Source organism: Corythoichthys intestinalis, chromosome 3, assembly GCF_030265065.1.
Source record: "Corythoichthys intestinalis isolate RoL2023-P3 chromosome 3, ASM3026506v1, whole genome shotgun sequence".
NCBI classification, from domain to species: domain Eukaryota; kingdom Metazoa; phylum Chordata; class Actinopteri; order Syngnathiformes; family Syngnathidae; genus Corythoichthys; species Corythoichthys intestinalis.
The window spans coordinates 54,366,773-54,383,919 of record NC_080397.1 but is presented as its reverse complement, the minus strand read 5'-3'; the positions used below and the strand labels follow the sequence as shown (position 1 = coordinate 54,383,919).

The 17,147-nt window shown below is 39.6% G+C and overlaps 1 protein-coding gene across 1 annotated transcript in view; it reads right to left on the bottom strand.

Moving 5' to 3' along the window:
- Positions 1 to 5,637: 5,637 nt before the first annotated feature.
- The window catches only part of dnajb5 (DnaJ heat shock protein family (Hsp40) member B5), a 29,101-nt gene continuing 17,591 nt past the window's right edge, over positions 5,638 to 17,147 (bottom strand). The window contains exon 5 of the mRNA XM_057832585.1: positions 5,638 to 11,055. Coding sequence (XP_057688568.1) covers positions 10,822 to 11,055 — 234 coding nt within the window. The 3' untranslated portion in view covers positions 5,638 to 10,821. The remainder of the gene's footprint in view (positions 11,056 to 17,147) is intronic.

Sequence of the window (17,147 nt, the reverse complement as noted above, 5' to 3'; positions counted from 1 at the left end):
ATGATTGTCTAATGACAGTCGTATGGCGCCACTGTCAAACAGAGTGCTACCAACCACCATAACAATTAATGAAACAACTGGAACAGTAACTGTATAAATAATTAGCACATAACATCAACTTTGACTGATATTTATATCTGGAGCGCTGCAATGCATGCTAGGAGGCATGTTGGACAACAACAGTGTTGACAGCAGGTGGCAGCAGAGGTTGACTGTCTCCCCCAAGGGAACAGTGATGGCCAAATGAAGCTTCTTGAAGCAACAAAGCTTTGCAGCCAATTGATTCAACGCTTCATGGTGGTTCATTTGGTCTTATGATGCCAATGTCAAATAAAGTGTTACAGTGGAGCAAATAAGTATTTAGTCAACCACTAATAGTGCAAATTTTCTCACTTGAAAATATTAAAGAGGCCTGTAATTGTCAACATGGGTAACCCTCAACCGTGAGAGAAAGAATGTGGAAAAAAAAAACAGAAAATCACATAGTTTGATTTTTAAAGAATTTATTTGCAAATCATGGTGGAAAATAAGTATTTGGTCAATACCAAAAGTTCATCTCAATACTTTGTTATGTACCCTTTGTTGGCAATAAAGGAGACCAAACGTTTTCTGTAACTCTTCACAAGCTTTTCACACACTGTAGCTGGTATTTTGGCCCATTCCTCAATGCAGATCTCCTCTAGAGCAGTGACGTTTTGGGGCTGTTGATGGGCAACACGGACTTTCAACTCCCTCCACACATTTTCTATGGGGTTGAGATCTGGAGACTGGCTAGGCCACTCCAGGACCTGGAAATGCTTCTTACGAAGCCACTCCTTTGTTGCCCTGGCTGTGTGTTTGGGATCATTGTCATGCTGAAATACCCAGCCATGTCTCATCTTCAATGCCCTTGCTGATGGAAGGAGATTTTCACTCAAAATCTCTCGATAAATGGCCCCAATTATTCTTTCCTTTACACAGATCAGTCATCCTGGTCCCTTTGCAGAAAAACAGCCCCAAAGCATGATGTTTCCACCCCCATGCTTCACAGTGGGTATGGTGTTCTTCGGATGCAATTCAGTATTCTTTCTCCTCCAAACACAATAAACGCCTGTATTTCTACCAAAAAGTTGTATTTTGGTTTCATCTGACCATAACAAATTCTCACAGTCCTCTTCTGGATCATCCAAATGCTCTCTAGCGAACTGCAGACGGGCCTGGACGTGTACTTTCTTCAGCAGGGGGAGTTTGGAGTGTGACTGACTAAGTTTGTGGACAGATGTATTTTATACCGATAATGAGTTAAAACAGGCGCCATTAATACAGGTAACGTGTGGAGCCTCGTTAGACCTCGTTAGAAGACGTTAGACCTCTTTGACAGGCAGAAATCTTGCTTGTTTGTAGGTGACCAAATACTTATTTTCCACTCTAATTTGGAAATAAATTCTTTAAAAATCAAACAATGTTATTTTGGTTTTTTTTTCTCCACATTGTCTCTCATGGTTGAGGTTTACCCATGTTGACAATTACAGGCCTCTCGAATCTTTTCAAGTAGGAAAACTTGCACAATTGGTGGTTGACTAAATAATTATTTGCCCCACTGTACATGTTATTATCTGATTATATGAGGACAGCTGCGGAATATAGTCCAATGCTGCTTATTAATGATCAAATGCTGTTTTCGTCTCACATTTGGTGTGTGGCGACTTATAGTCAGGTGCGCTTTATAGTGTGAAAATTACAGTACTGGATTATTTGAACTAACTGATATATTAATCGATTACTTAAATAATCTATAGCTGCAGCCCTACAAAGAAGTCCTCATGAGGATTTCCACCATTGTTGCGTTTGATACAGTACAATGCTTTGACTGGTTTTAAGGTTGTCTGCTTACAGTTGCTCATTTGTTGTGCATTTCACATGGCTGTTTGTGTGTTACATTGTGTGTTTTTGTTACAACACCTGGCTAAGGCACATACATAGTGAGCCTGGCATTGTGGTTTAAACGGAAAGCACCGATTTTCTGTGCGATTTCTGAGCTTATGATGCTGTTTTAAGTACGTGATTGTCAGTCATCATTGTTACTCCAGTTCTGGTTGTTAATATTCGATGAACTCATTGGCTGCCATTAGGGCAGAGAGCCGTCCGTTATGTTTGAAATGGGAGGTCTGGCAGTGAATGATTAGGTTTCAGTGCCACTGACGGAGATAGACGTAGATCTGTTTGCCCTCAAAGGCAGCAAATGAGTTAAAAACTGCAATGAGCAATGAGCCTGCAAACGTTTTAGGCTGCTGGTATGGTTAGGAATGAAACAATTGCACCGTTGTAAACATGTTTGTGGAAACAGAAACCAGGAACCATTGACTTCACCATCAGTTGACGAGATAGCTCCGACAGACATTGCGCCACGGCTTCCTGTAGGAGGCCGGGCCAGGCAGAGCGTCGTGCGGCTTTCACTGCGCTGCGTTCTAACACCGAATTTAGGTGGAAACAGGACAGAGGTTTTAGTGCCTAAAAGCATGCAGGAGTGTCTCGAGAGGGATTTGGTCGCAGATTTAAGGTAATTATTACATAAAATAGCACCATGCATGCACTTTGAAACATGAAAAAAAACCTACATGAATGGGAAAAATAGCGTAACTTTAGCTTGAAATTAGGGCTGTCAAAATTATCGCGTTAACGGGCGTTAATTAATTTTTTAAAATTAATCACGTTATAATATTTGACGCAATTAACGCACAAATGCCCCGCTCAAACAGATTAAAATGACAGCACAGTGAAATATGTACTTGTGTTTTTCGGAGTTTTGGCTCCCTCTGCTGGCGCTTGGGTGCGACTGATTTTATCGGCTTCAGGACCCATGAGCATTGTGTAAGTAATTTTTGACATCAACAATAGCGGGCTACTAGTTTATTTTTTGATTGAAAATTTTACAAATTTTATTAAAACGAAAACATGAAGAGGGATTTTAATACAAAATTTCTATAACTTGTACTAACATTTAACTTCTAACATTTAGTCTTTCTATCCATGGATCGCTCTAACAGAATGTTAATAATGGTAATGCCATCTTGTTGATTTATTGTAATAATAAAGAAATACAGTACTTATGTACAGTATGTTGAATGTATATATCCATCTTGTGTCTTACCTTTCCATTCCATCAATAATTTACAGAAAAATATGGCATATTTTATGATGGTTTGAATTGCAATTAATTGCGATTAATTAATTTTTAAGTTTTAATTAACTCGATTAAAAATTTTAATCGTTTGACACCCCTACTTGAAATAGTTACATAAAAAGAATGATACTGTAACTGCTCGGTGCTTTGCTTTTAACAAAGAATCTACAGTCCCTGACAAAAGTCTTGTCGCCTATCCATTTTGTAGAAACAATTGCTAATAACCTGACTTTTAATTATTCAGTTGGTTTCAGAAATGGCTCATATGAAAGCTAAGACCCTCCCAAATGATGTTGAATGTACAAAAATATATTGGTTTCTGTGAAAAAAGTTGTATCATTTAATCAAGACATAAAGGTCAAATTTTGGCAAGACAAAAGTTTTGTCGCCTACAGAAAGTAATGTGAAAATTTCAGCAAAAAATGTACTTCAAATACCAAACTATGTTACATAACATAAGCGAATGAAGTAGTGGTGCTGTGAGATCCAAATTTAATATTTTGTATGCCTTCCATGGGCTTTGGCAAGAATTCATACAATTTATTGATGAAGTCATCAGGAACATCAAAGAAAGCAGTCTTGCATGCCTCCCAGAGTTGATCAACATTCTTGGGTTTCGTCTTCCATGCTTCCTCTTTCATCCTGTCCATGTCTAGTGACTGGGCTAGCCAGTCCTGGAGGATCTTGATCTTCTTTGCCTTGAGGAACTTTGAGGTAGAGATTAAAGTATGCGATGGAGCACCATCCTGCTACAGAATTTGTCCCTTTTTATGGTTAGGAATGTAAGAGGCAGCTAAGATTTGTTGATATTTCAGACTATTTATGTTGCCTTCTACCCTGCAGATCTCTCGCACACCCCCATCTGGATGTAACCCCGGACCATGATTTTGCCACCACCAAACTTCACTGTTTTCTGAGTGAATCTCGGATCCATGCGGGCTCCAGTAGGTCTCCTGCAATATTTGCGGCGACTGTGGTGTAATTCAATGGAAGATTCAACTGGAAAATCCACCTTTGCCACTTTTCCAGCGTCCATCCTTTTGCCAGGCTGTGGGCCTTGGCAAATGCCACATGGTTTTTAATTTGTCTGCACCCTGAGAGATAAATAGTCTGAAATATCAACAAACCAGAACTACCTTTTACATCTTAGGTTTTAGCTTTGATATGAGCCATTTCTGAAACCAATTGAATAATTAAAAGTCAGGTTATTAGCAATTGTTTCTACGAAATGGATAAGCGACCAGACTTTTGTCAGGGACTGTAGACCGTTTTACGTTCATATGTATGGAAATTCCGGTATTTACGCAATTATTTACAAGAATTTTTGACTTAAAAAGCTCTGGATTTTGTATCGAGACACAATAGCGTAACTTTACATTTAAATAATCAGGTAATTTTCGGCCAACTGCCCGCTTTTTGGGGAAAAAAACTAGCAATTTAGATATTCCTACGCCCATACAAAAAAAATCAGCTTTTAGGTGTTCTATTTTATGGAACATTTCAATCTAAAAACGACGAGGGCCAGATAGCTGGCAAGAGGCAATAGTGACATCGGAATTCGACCTAAATAAGTTGTGATTGTATACAGAAAAACGTAAATAGTTTCTGATGTGAAAATTGAGTGATTTATTAGCTGTTGAAAACAATTTTTTGCATGGCAAAATTGCACTAAATAAAAAAACATTTAAGTCGCTATACCAGACAAAAAAGTTATGTGTAGGGTTGTTCCGATCATGATTTTTTTGCTCCCGATCCGATCCCGATCGTTTTAGTTTGAGTATCTGCCGATCCCGATATTTCCCGATCCGATTGCTTTTTTTTTTTGCTCCCGATTCAATTCCAATCATTCCCGATAATTTTTCCCGATCATATACATTTTGGCAATGCATTAAGAAAAAAATGAATAAAACTCGGACGAATATATACATTCAACATACAGTACATAAGTCCTGTATTTGTTATTATGACAATAAATCCTTAAGATGGCATTTACATCGTTAACATTGTTTCTGTGAGAGGGATCCACTTGCCATCAAGTGTATTTGTTAAGCTTTCCGTAAATAATACTGTAGCCATTTAACTGTTCTGCCCAAATGCATGATGGGAAGTGCAACCATGACTGTGGGTAGTGGCACCAATTGATATATCTTCTCTGCGTTGGGAAATAACGTAGGGTGTTAAAAAAAAGATCAACTACTACCTTTCTTCCCCACGTTGCTTTCCCACGATATTTCTAATTGTTGAGACAGGGATTTTAAGGCTTTAGCCAACTGAAAAAAGGCTCCAAAGACTGCCAAAATTCACTCTACTCATTATACGCTGCCTTTTAGCTCATATATACAGTGGGGAGAACAAGTATTTGATACACTGCCAATGGGTTTTCCCATTGACTGTGTATCAAATACTTGTTCTCCCCACTGTAGGTAAAACGCCGCCATTATAGACTGAACATGACAATGCGTGAGTGGGTCGTGCAGTGCATGCGTTAATTGCGTTAAATATTTTAACGTGATTAATTTTTTTAAAAATTAATTACCGCCATGAATGTGATAAATTTCATATCCCTACTTTAAGCCAAAACTAAAGACTCTGGATGAGTGTAAGACATTTTGTCTGTAACGTTAAATACAATTAGAAAATGATTTAATTAAAAAAATATATACGTATATTAAAAAAAGGCATGTCCGATATTTTTTTGCCGATTCCGATACTTTGAAAATGACGTGATCGGACCCGATCCAGACTGATCGGGACATCTTTAGTTATATGATATGTTAAATTTGGCTATTTATCCTGAAAATATAAGTGATTATCTCTGCATTTGGTGATTTTTCTGCATCTAGCCCAAAATCTGAGAATTTTATAGCCATTTTAAGTTTTTTTTATACTTGTATAAAAAACAACTAATAGGGATTTTATTAGGGAACGACTTTGAATTTTTTTATGTCGCTGTTCATAGAGACTCATACATGCCTAAGGGAGGTGCCTGTTTTGGTTTTAGGTCACGAGGAGCTTTTGTTTTGAAAATATTTGAATTTTAAGTTTTTGAAAATAGGCCCCCTACGGAACGGCCCTGCGCCCCGTTTCCCGTCAACTGATAGTGAAATCTATGCATGAACACTATGATTCTATCACTTGATGGTATGATGAGTTAAAAACAAAAAAAATATATAGAACATGACCTGTGAGTTGCCCCAATAAAATATGGAGCAATAAATTCTACAAGTTTTCATATACAGTAGAAAATTAACTCAAAATATGCCAGTCACTTTGAGGCATTAAAAATAACTTTTCACAATACAGGTACTCCCCGGGTTACAACGTACCTGACTTACGTGATTTCGACTTTAGGACGCCGTAATCTCATCGGCCGTTTTGTCTCCAATTGTTTATCTAATTTTTTTTTTTTTTTAATAATGTAGACTTTTGTTTTGTTTCGCATGCTTTTATTTTGGCGCAGGAAGCATAAAGCAGGTAGTATTTTCACACGCGAGAAGAGCGCATCTACACATGAACGAATTTGCGCACACGAAAGAGAGCGTGTCATCATTTGTTTCTACGAAGAAGTCGTGCAGCCAAGTGTGTGAGAGAGAGAAGGGGAATTTACAGCTGCAAGCCTGCGCTCACATTTGTTGCTTGTGAAGTATCCACAGCGGCAACACCTGTTTATAACATCTTTTGTACTGTTCACCGTGCATTTTCACTTTTGGTCGCGTACTTGGGGTGAGTTTATGTGTTTATTTTTGATAATGTGAGGACACTAACTTCTACATGCTAATCGTTTGTATGGATTGTTATTGCTGTATCAGCAGCTAGTTATGAATGCAAATTTAAATTGCTGTTATTGAAGATGAAATAGATTTGATTTCATTTTTTATTTTAGTTTCATTCGGCAAGTGCTGACGTCATGAGCAGCTGAATAAAGTCAGCAAACCACACCGACGTCTGACATCGTCATTTCGTAGCTTAGCTCGCTGTCCAGCTAGGACTTTGCTCTAGCATCTTGGCGAGGACAGTACAATGACGTATAATACATGTTTTTGGATAGTTATTTTGAGATATAGGGGTACTTAAAGCAACACTAGGTAACTTTACAATCTTTATAAAATATTTTCATAACATTTGTGATGATACGTCAACTGGCACCTAGTTGAATGACACCTCTTTTATATCTTGAGGGATCCTTATCGCTTTCACCGGCACTAATCAACCTTGAGGAGGGTGGCAGGAATCCTGCCACACAAAAAAACTACAAATGTGGCGACTGCTTTACGGCATACATCACTTCACCCTATCTCCATTCATTATAAAGACGGAAGTTGAAGTGAACGCTGCAAAGATGGCAGAGAAATGAAGGAGATAGTACCTTTTCTCGTAGGCACCGTCTAACTGTTGCATTATTCTAACACACTTAATATAATCAATCAGGGAATAGTATTGTTTCTCGTATTTACTGTTTATTTGTATTATTCTTAACAAACCCAATATAAAATAAATAGCACTTATACCATAGTTTAAGGTAAACAAGCAGAATATAAGGCATAAAGATACATGAAGCCTTCTTATCAAGGAAGCCCAACGTGTGCGTCATGCAACTGACTCGCAATCAGTTCTCCCGGACAGTCCAGAACAAATGACGGGATGCTCTGTCCCAATACAAGGAACACCGTTGAACGGCCGATATCGAACTGATAATACGACTGACAAAACTCCAAGAGTCCCTTTGATGCTGAGGTGGCAAAATCAACAACCCTCGTTGCCCGGACAACAGTAAAATGGTGTTATACTTGTATAGCGCTTTTCTACCTCTCAAGGTACTCAAAGCGCTTTACACTACATTGCCATCTACCTGCTGGTGACACAGCACCAGGAGCAATGCGGGGTTCAGTATCTTGCTCAAGGATACTTAGGCGAGTTCATCAGGGTGGAGAATCGAACCCACAACCTCTGGGTTGGGGGACAACTACTCCAGCACTGAGCCACGCCATCCCCGAACAGTACCTCCCGAATCCTCCTGTCCAATCCACAAACAGACAATAATCCCAAACACACCCTTCATTCTGTGCACGGCCCGCCCCACGAGAGCCTTCAAGAGACTGAATGTTTAACTAAGTGTTGTAATTTTTCTCAAGAACCTTTTGTTGACGTGTGATAGGGTGACCTTGCCTCCCCGCCTGAGTGTTTCTGTTTCGCCTTGCTGTTTTGATTGCTGTCGATTTGAATAAATCGTCAACTTGTTTTCGGTGAGCCTTCTTTCAACCTTTCAAAATGGAGTCAGTATAAAGGGTTAAGACTAAGGTGAACGTGCGGGGTTTGGCCTTCTGGCCGGGTTGCCGTAATCCCGCTGGGTGGGGTGGGTTTTGTTTGCCACACGGTTGCTAACCGTCAAACGCTATATTTTAGCCACAACTCGATTCATTACCTTATTACTATTATCCTTCACACAGCTGTTGGAAACAGAATTGTCATTAAATCCAACTGCAGGCGACCGGGTGATCATGATTTTACGACACTGTGCGGGTGTGTGCTGGTCCTCATGGAAAACGCAGTTTTCCGTAAGGCAAAACACTACCGTTTTTGTTCACCAGCATCACTAAAACCGACCAAAACTGAAAAGTTACCCAGCGTTGCTTTGAAGGGTTAATTCCGACTGACGTGGAAATTCGGGTGACCTTGCCTCCCTGCCTGAAAGTTTCTGCATTGTGGAGGAGGGCGCTGTGACGTGTACGGTTGAAGGTGTCTTCTTCACTACGGCCGTACTGTTGTGTATGAGGACTAAGGATTCAGCTGATTTTGCGGATTAATACGTTTATTTTTCGCATCACGCCAGCCAAACGGCTGCAGAAAAATCTTGCTTTATGAGGGAGAGGCGTATGCGCCATTTTAGAGTTTCAAAAGGTTCCCATTCACCGTGGATATTGGCCAAAACAAGCCCTACTACTGTGGGACTTACGAGGAAGTGAGTAAACATCTTGTTTTGTATTATGTCAAATATTAATACAGCGATTACAAAGTAAACACTACAAACTTTCTTTAAATAAAGGACTACTTACATTTGATCATTGATGGGCAGGTAAAAAGCTCTCCTCATGCACATTAGCTGAACGTTAGCTGCACAACAACTGCAGCCGCCCTCCTCCGGGGAACGAGCTATAAATTGCTCTCCACCGGGTGGTTTGCCGGTCCGCGAAGACAATCGACCAACAACTCAAACAACCCAGTCGTCATGTCAAATAATCCGGGCTAGTTATGTGTGATTTTATGCTTCGAAGACTTTGAAACATCACTCGTTTCGGGTTAGCATGTCGGCTAGCTGTCACGCCTCTTGGTTTGTTTACATTCTCCGAAGCCGGGGAAGGGAAATGACATATGTCCGATTTAGGTGTCATAAAATATCGTTCGGAAAGTGCGACAGTAAAGGTGAAGTCGACAGTTTTGACCATCATGGAGTAATTTTGCCATGTCGTCCTGAATAAGTGCATTTTTATGATTTCATATTACGTTTAGCACAAGACTGTTATTTGTCATGACCTTGCCATTTATTTAGCAATTGGGGAAAATACTTGGATAAAAAGAATATCCTGTAAAACTATTGAAGGAAAGAGACAGAAACAATGACATTTTGCCGCTCTCTTTGTCGCGTTTTCCTCGTTGTGAATACTTCCCCCTCGACGGGCTGACTGGTCCTTCTCAAGCCATTTATTTAGCTATTGTGGAAAAATACTCGGATAAAAAGAATATCCTGTAAAATATTGGAGTAGAGAGACTGAAACAATAACATTTTGCGGCTCTCATCGACGCGTTTTCCTCGTTTTGAATAATCCCCCCTCAATGGGCTGAATAGTAAAACCGATGAGCCCAGTCTCCCGCTGACGTCATCCACCTGTTGGGGACGCTAGAGCCCTATAATGGTAGGCGTGGCTAACCGGCAGATTTAAAGACAAATTTCTCGTCATCTGCGCTTTGCTAAATTGTTGTATATAGTCGAATCGTCTCAAAATATGATTCTAATTCACATAATAATGCTATTTAAGACTTTTTTCCTCCTGTCGTATGCTCTTTAAGGCAAAACACTACCGCTTTTGTTCATCAGCGTCACTAAAACCGACCAAAACTGAAAAGTTACCCAGCATTTATTTCATTGAAGGGTTAATTCCGACTGAAGCGGAAATTCGGGTTACGTCGCCAGCGTAGGAACGGAACTCGTTCGGAACCCGGGGACTACCTGCGTACTATCATTTACTCATCAGAAATCTTTCAAATATGTATTATTACCTTATTGTGCTCTGATAAATAACCATTATAATGTTAATTTCAGTATGACATGATGCACCCACCTATTCTTTGAGGCACAGCGTCCATTTTAAATACTTCAAGAAGAACCTAAATGCCTTGTTTTCTTCCTGCTTAGTAAGCAAAATGTAATAAAGACCTCTAGGTATGATAAATGTCAATCAAAACTACTACAACAACAATAATAAACATGTTTCAGTACAACTCCTGTGTTGAACCTCATTTGATTGTGCAGGTGAAACTATGATAGTGTCAATTGAGTGTTCTATAGTTTCCCCATCTGTGAATCTGTAAAAATTTTGCTTTGACGTAATGGTCATAATCTGCTGAAAAAAAAGATGCAGATTCTGTTTTTGTCATTCTTCTCACGACGGAGGAAGGTGGAGTCTGATAATCTCTTTGGACTGAGGCGGGATCCTGTCGGGAAAACGCACCGAGAACTCCACGATGAGGTCGCCGCGTTGCAAGGGGTTCTTAGGGAACGGCAGGCCTTCCCCTCGAAGTCGCTTCACCGTGCCGGGTTTGATGATGTCGTGACACGGCAGCGAGATGAGTCGCTTTTCCAGCGTGGGGATGCTGACTGTGCAGCCGCACAACGCCTGCAGGGGGGAGAATACATGATGAACACTCTTGAGAAGGATTGAAATTCCACAATGGCTAAGAATAGTGATGACTGCATCTTTCCAAGAACAACAAGCAAAATTACTTCAGTTTGTGACAATAATGAGTCAAAGTACCAAGATTCAATGTGTGAAAAAAATGTGGGGCTCCATTGAGAGAATAACAACAACATGACATGTCATGGAGAACTTTTCCGTGTGTGTAACACTGCTGGAGGAGCTACGCATTACACAGGAGACTAATTTTAGCAAGCTTCTCAGCGCTAATGAAGAGAGGCAGGAATCGGCTGAGCTTCCAAATAGTTGGAGGGCTTGTCACAAGGCCTGGCACACTCGTGCGTGCGTACACGCACGCACTCAAAGCTTCACCACCTTATCACAATGCCTGAGAAAGTCGAGCATTGAGTTCAACGCAATCCAGACAGTGTAGCTTATCAGGACTTTACACATTTGTTATGGTGCACATCCTGTTATTAATATAACAACCATTTTAGTCACTGAAAATCAAAGGGGTTATATACCCTCATCGGTCACTTTATTAGGCACACCTGTCCAACTGCTCGTTAACACTTAATTTCGAATCAGCCAATCACATGGCATTTAGGCATGTAGACATGCTTTAGGACAATCTCCTGCAGTTCAAACCGAGCATCAGTATGGGGAAGAAAGGTGATTTGAGTGACTTTGAACATGGCATGGTTGTTGGTGCCAGAAGGGCTGGTCTGAGTATTTCAGAAACTGCTGATCTACTGGGATTTTCACGCGCAACCATCTCTAGGGTTTACAGAGAATGGTCCGAAAAAGCCGCTCTTCAACACAACATGGCCGTGTCAATTTAAAAAAATTGGTCATTATATATATAAATATATGTAAATATATATATATATATGTATACACACACTCACCGGCCACTTTATTAAGTACACCTGTCCAACTGCTCGTTAACACTTAATTTCTAATCAGCCAATCACATGGCGGCAACTCAGTGCATTTAGGCATGTAGACATGGTTTAAGACTATCTCCTGCTGTTCAAACCGAGCATCAGTATGGGGAAAAAAGGTGATTTGAGTGACTTTGAACGTGGCATAGTTGTTGGTGCCAGAAAGGCTGGTCTGAGTATTTCAGAAACTGCTGATCTACTGGGATTTTCACGCGCAACCATCTCTATGGTTTACAGAGAATGGTCCGAAAAAGAAAAAATATCCAGTGAGCGGCGGTTCTGTGGGCGGAAATGCCTTGTTGATGCCAGAGGTCAGAGGAGAATGGCCAGACTGGTTCGAGCTGATAGAAAGGCAACAGTGACTCAAATAACCACCTGTTACAACCAAGGTAGGCAGAAGAGCATCTCTGAACGCACAGTACATCAAACTTTGAGGCAGATGGTCTACAGCAGCAGAAGACCACGCCAGGTGCCACTCCTTTCAGCTAAGAACAGGAAACTGAGGCTACAATTTGCACAAGCTCATCGAAATTGGACAAAAGAAGATTGGAAAAACGTTGCCTGGTCTGATGAGTCTCGAGTCCTGCTGCGACATTCGGATAATAGGGTCAGAATTTGGCGTCAACAACATGAAAGCGTGGATCCATCCTGCCTTGTATCAACGGTTCAGGCTGGTGGTGGTGGTGTAATGGTGTGGTGAATATTTTCTTGGCACTCTTTGGGCCCCTTGGTACCAATTGAGCATCATTGGAACATCACAGCCTACCTGAGTATTGTTGCTGACCATGTCCATCCCTTTATGACCACAATGTACCCAACTTCTGATGGCTACTTTCAGCAGGATAATGCGTCATGTCATAAAGCTGGAATCATCTCAGACTGGTTTCTTGAACATGACAATGAGTTCACTGTACTCAAATGGCCAGTCACCAAATCTCAATCCAATAGAGATGTGGTGGAACGGGAGATTCGCATCATGGATGTGCAGCCGACAAATCTGCACCAACTGTGTGATGCCATCATGTCAATGTGGACCAAACTCTCTGAGGAATGCTTCCAGCACCTTGTTGAATCTATGCCACGAAGAATTGAGGCAGTTCTGAAGGCAAAAGGGGGTCCAGCCCGTTACTAGCATGGTGTACCTAATAAAGTGGCCGGTGAGTGTACAGTCCCTGACAAAAGTCTTGTCGCTTATCCATTTTGTAGAAACAATTGCGAATAACTAATGCTGTCAAACGATTAAAACTTTTAATCGAGTTAATTACAGCTTAAAAATGAATTAATCGTAATTAATCGCAATTCAAACCATCTATAAAATATGCCATATTTTTCTGTAAATTATTGTTGGAATGGAAAGATAAGACACCAGATGGATATATACATTCAACATACAGTACATAAGTACTGTATTTGTTTATTATGACAATAAATCAACGAGATGGCATTAACATTATTAACATTCTGTTAAAGCGATCCATGGATAGAAAAACTTGTAGTTCTTAAAAGATAAATGTTAGTACAAGTTATAGAAATTTTATATCAAAACCCCTCTTAATGTTTTCGTTTTAATAAAATTTGTAAAATTTTCAAACAAAAATTAAACTAGTAGCTCGCCATTGTTGATGTCAATAATTACACAATGCTCATGGGTGCTTAAGCCCATAAAATCAGTCGCACCCAAGCACCAACAGAGGGCGACAAAAATCCAAAAAACACAAGTAAAAAGTTGGCATTGCACTGTGCTGTCATTTTGATCTGTTTGAGCGGGGCATGTGCGTTATTTGCGTCAAATATTTTAATATGATTAATTAAAAAAATTAATTACCGCCCGTTAACGCGATAATTTTGACAGCCCTACGAATAACCTGACTTTTAATTATTCAATTAGTTTCAGAAATGGCTCATATGAAAGCTAAGACCCTCCCAAATGATGGTGACTGTACCAAAATATATTTGTTTCACAGAAAAAAGATTTATCATTTAATGAAGACATAAAGGTCAAATTTTGGCAAGACAAAAGTTTTGTCGCCTACTTAAAGTAGTGTGAAAATTGAACATAAAATGTACTTCAAATACAAAAACATGTTACATAACATAAGCGAATTAAGTAGTGGTGCTGTGAGATCCAAATTTAATATTTTGTATGACTTCCATGGACTTGAAGGACTGCATCCATGCGGTTCGGCAAGAATTCATACAATTTATTGATGAATCAGGAACATCAAAGAAAGCAGTCTTGCATGCCTCCCAGAGTTCATCAACATTCTTGGGTTTCGTCTTCCATGCTTCCTCTTTCATCCTACCCCAGGTATGCTCAATGATGGTCTTGTTTGGTGACTGGGCTGGCCAGTCCTGGAGGATCTTGATCTTCTTTGCCTTGAGGAACTTTGAGATAGAGATTGAAGTATGCGATAGTCTGAGATATCAACAATTCTTAGCTGCCTCTTACATTCCTAACCATAAAAAGGGACAAATTCTGTAGCAGGATGGTGCTCCATCGCATACTTCAATCTGCTGCAGAATTTGTCCCTTTTTATGGTTAGGAAGGTAAGAGGCAGCTAAGATTTGTTGATATTTCAGACTATTTATGAAGCCTCCCACCCTGCAGATCTCTCAGGGTGCAAACAATTAAAAAAAAACGTGTGGCATTTGTCAAGGCCCACTGCCTGTCAAAAGGATGGACGCTGGAAAAGTGGCAAAAGGTGGATTTTTCAGATAACTCTCCCATCGAATTACACCACAGTCACCGCAAATATTGCAGGAGACCTAGTGGAGCCCTCATAGATCTGCAGGGTGAAAGGCAGCGTAAATAGTCTGAAATATCAACAAATCATAGCAGCCTCTTGCATTCCTAATCATAAAAAGGGACAAATTCTGCAGCAGGATGGTGCTCCATCGCATACTTCAATCTTTACCTCAAAGATCTTCAAGGCAAAGAAGATCCAGGACTGGCCAGCCCAGTCACCAGACATGAATATCATTGAGCATGTCTGGGGTAGCATGAAAGAGGAAGCATGGAAGACCAAACCCAAGAATGTTGATGAACTCTGGGAGGCATGCAAGACTCCTTTCTTTGATGTTCCTGATGACTTCATCAATAAATTGTATGAATCCTTGCCGAAGCCCATGGAAGTCATACGAAATATTAAATTTGGATCTCACAGAACCACTACTTAATTCGCTTATGTTGTCTAACATATTTTTGTCTTTGAAGTACATTTTTTGTTCAATTTTCACACTACTTTCTGTAGGCGAAAAAACTTTTGTCTTGCCAAAATTTGATCTTTATGTCTTCATTAAATGATGAAACTTTTTTCACTGAAACCAATATATTTTTGTACATTCAACATCATTTGGGAGGGTCTTAGCTTTCATACGAGCCATTTCTGAAACAAATTGAATAATTAAAAGTCAGGTTATTAGCAACTGTTTCTACAAAATGGATAAGCGACAAGACTTTTGTCAGGGACTGTATATACTGTACAAATAAGTGTTTCCATCCATGGCAACCAGATATTGACATAATGATATGACGTAATATTAATTTTGGCAAAGCTGACACCCACTTAAGCTTCAAGTTAAGCCAGTCGCCGTCATTACACTCACACAATCTTGTGCTACTTTTAGGGGATTTTAATGTCTCGTCTGGTGGGAATTTTAGCTACAGGAGTCAGATGTGTACGACTCGTCTACCCACCAGGACATGCTGACTTTTCAAACATGACATCCCATGGCATCCACAATGCTGCAATAATATGATTCTGTAATTGTGCTGTGCTATTCTGCGCTGTAAAAAATGTTACAGCACATTAAATTTACCGTAAAATACTGGTAGCTCTGGTTGACGGAATTGTGCATTCAAAAAAACATAAGTTTACTATGTTAACAAATATCTACTGTAAAAGTAACATACCGTATTGGCCCGAATATAAGACGGTATTTTTGCATTGAAATAAGACTGAAAAAGTGGTAGTCGTCTTATATTCGCGGTCTAGACATTATAACCATTCACGACGCTACGACGCTAGATGGCGCCAGATATCATTGAAGCGATGTTCTGTCATGACAGATCTCAGCTACTCTCAAGTTTAACCAGTTTGCATTATTTTATTGCAATGTTTTTCCTTATTCAGATTTGTTTCAAGACTACAGTTACAATTAGACCTCACTTTGATGGTTAATGCAGTTATTGCAATTTTGTTGTTTTATCACAATAGATTGGTTTATTTACATTTCAAAAACCAGAAGCCATTCATTTATGAATGTGATTGCACTTTAGTTTACATATGTAAATGTTCAGATATTAAGATTTTAATGAGGAAAAATAACATGCTTTTTCTATCAAATATATTGTTATAATCATTTGTTTCAGATGTACTGTAACTATTTTCTGTATAAAAATTAATTTGGTGTTCAAAAAGTCTTTTTTCAAAGTTAAGTCATGAAAAAGAGGGGGTCGTCTTATAATCAGGGCCGTCATATATTCGGGCCAATACGGTACATTTTAACCTGGTTTTGCAGCAAATGACTGTAAAAACCATGTATGTGTAACCAGTCTGATGACTGTGATAATGTTGTCGTTAAACGTGCTAACTACTGAGCTAATTGCTCAGTCTAGCTTCAGTTGCAAGTCTTCAGGAGCTCAGTTGTCAGAACGTTTGACTGCCAAAGTGATGGTGCGAGTTGAAATTGCCATTTTTGAGTTGCCATTTAGGAGGAATGAGAGCAAGTAAGGGCACGCAGTGATGTCACCATCAAGACTGATTACAATCCAGTACTTAATATTTTTCTACCATGATGTCCAGTGTGGGGAAAAAAAACAATATAAAATAACTAGGGCTGTCAAAATTATCGCGTTAACGGACGCTAATTAATTTTTTAAATTAATCACGCTAAAATATTTGACGCAATTTACGCACATGCCCGGCTCAAACAGATTAAAATGACAGCACAGTGCAACTGTCCACTTGTTATTTGTGTTTTTTGGAGTTTTTTTGTCGCCCTCTGCTGGCGCCTGGGTGCGACTGATTTTATTGGCTTCATCACCCATGAACATTGTGTAATTATTGACATCAACAATGGCAGGCTTCAAGTTTATTTTTTGATTGAAAATTTGATAAATTTTATGAA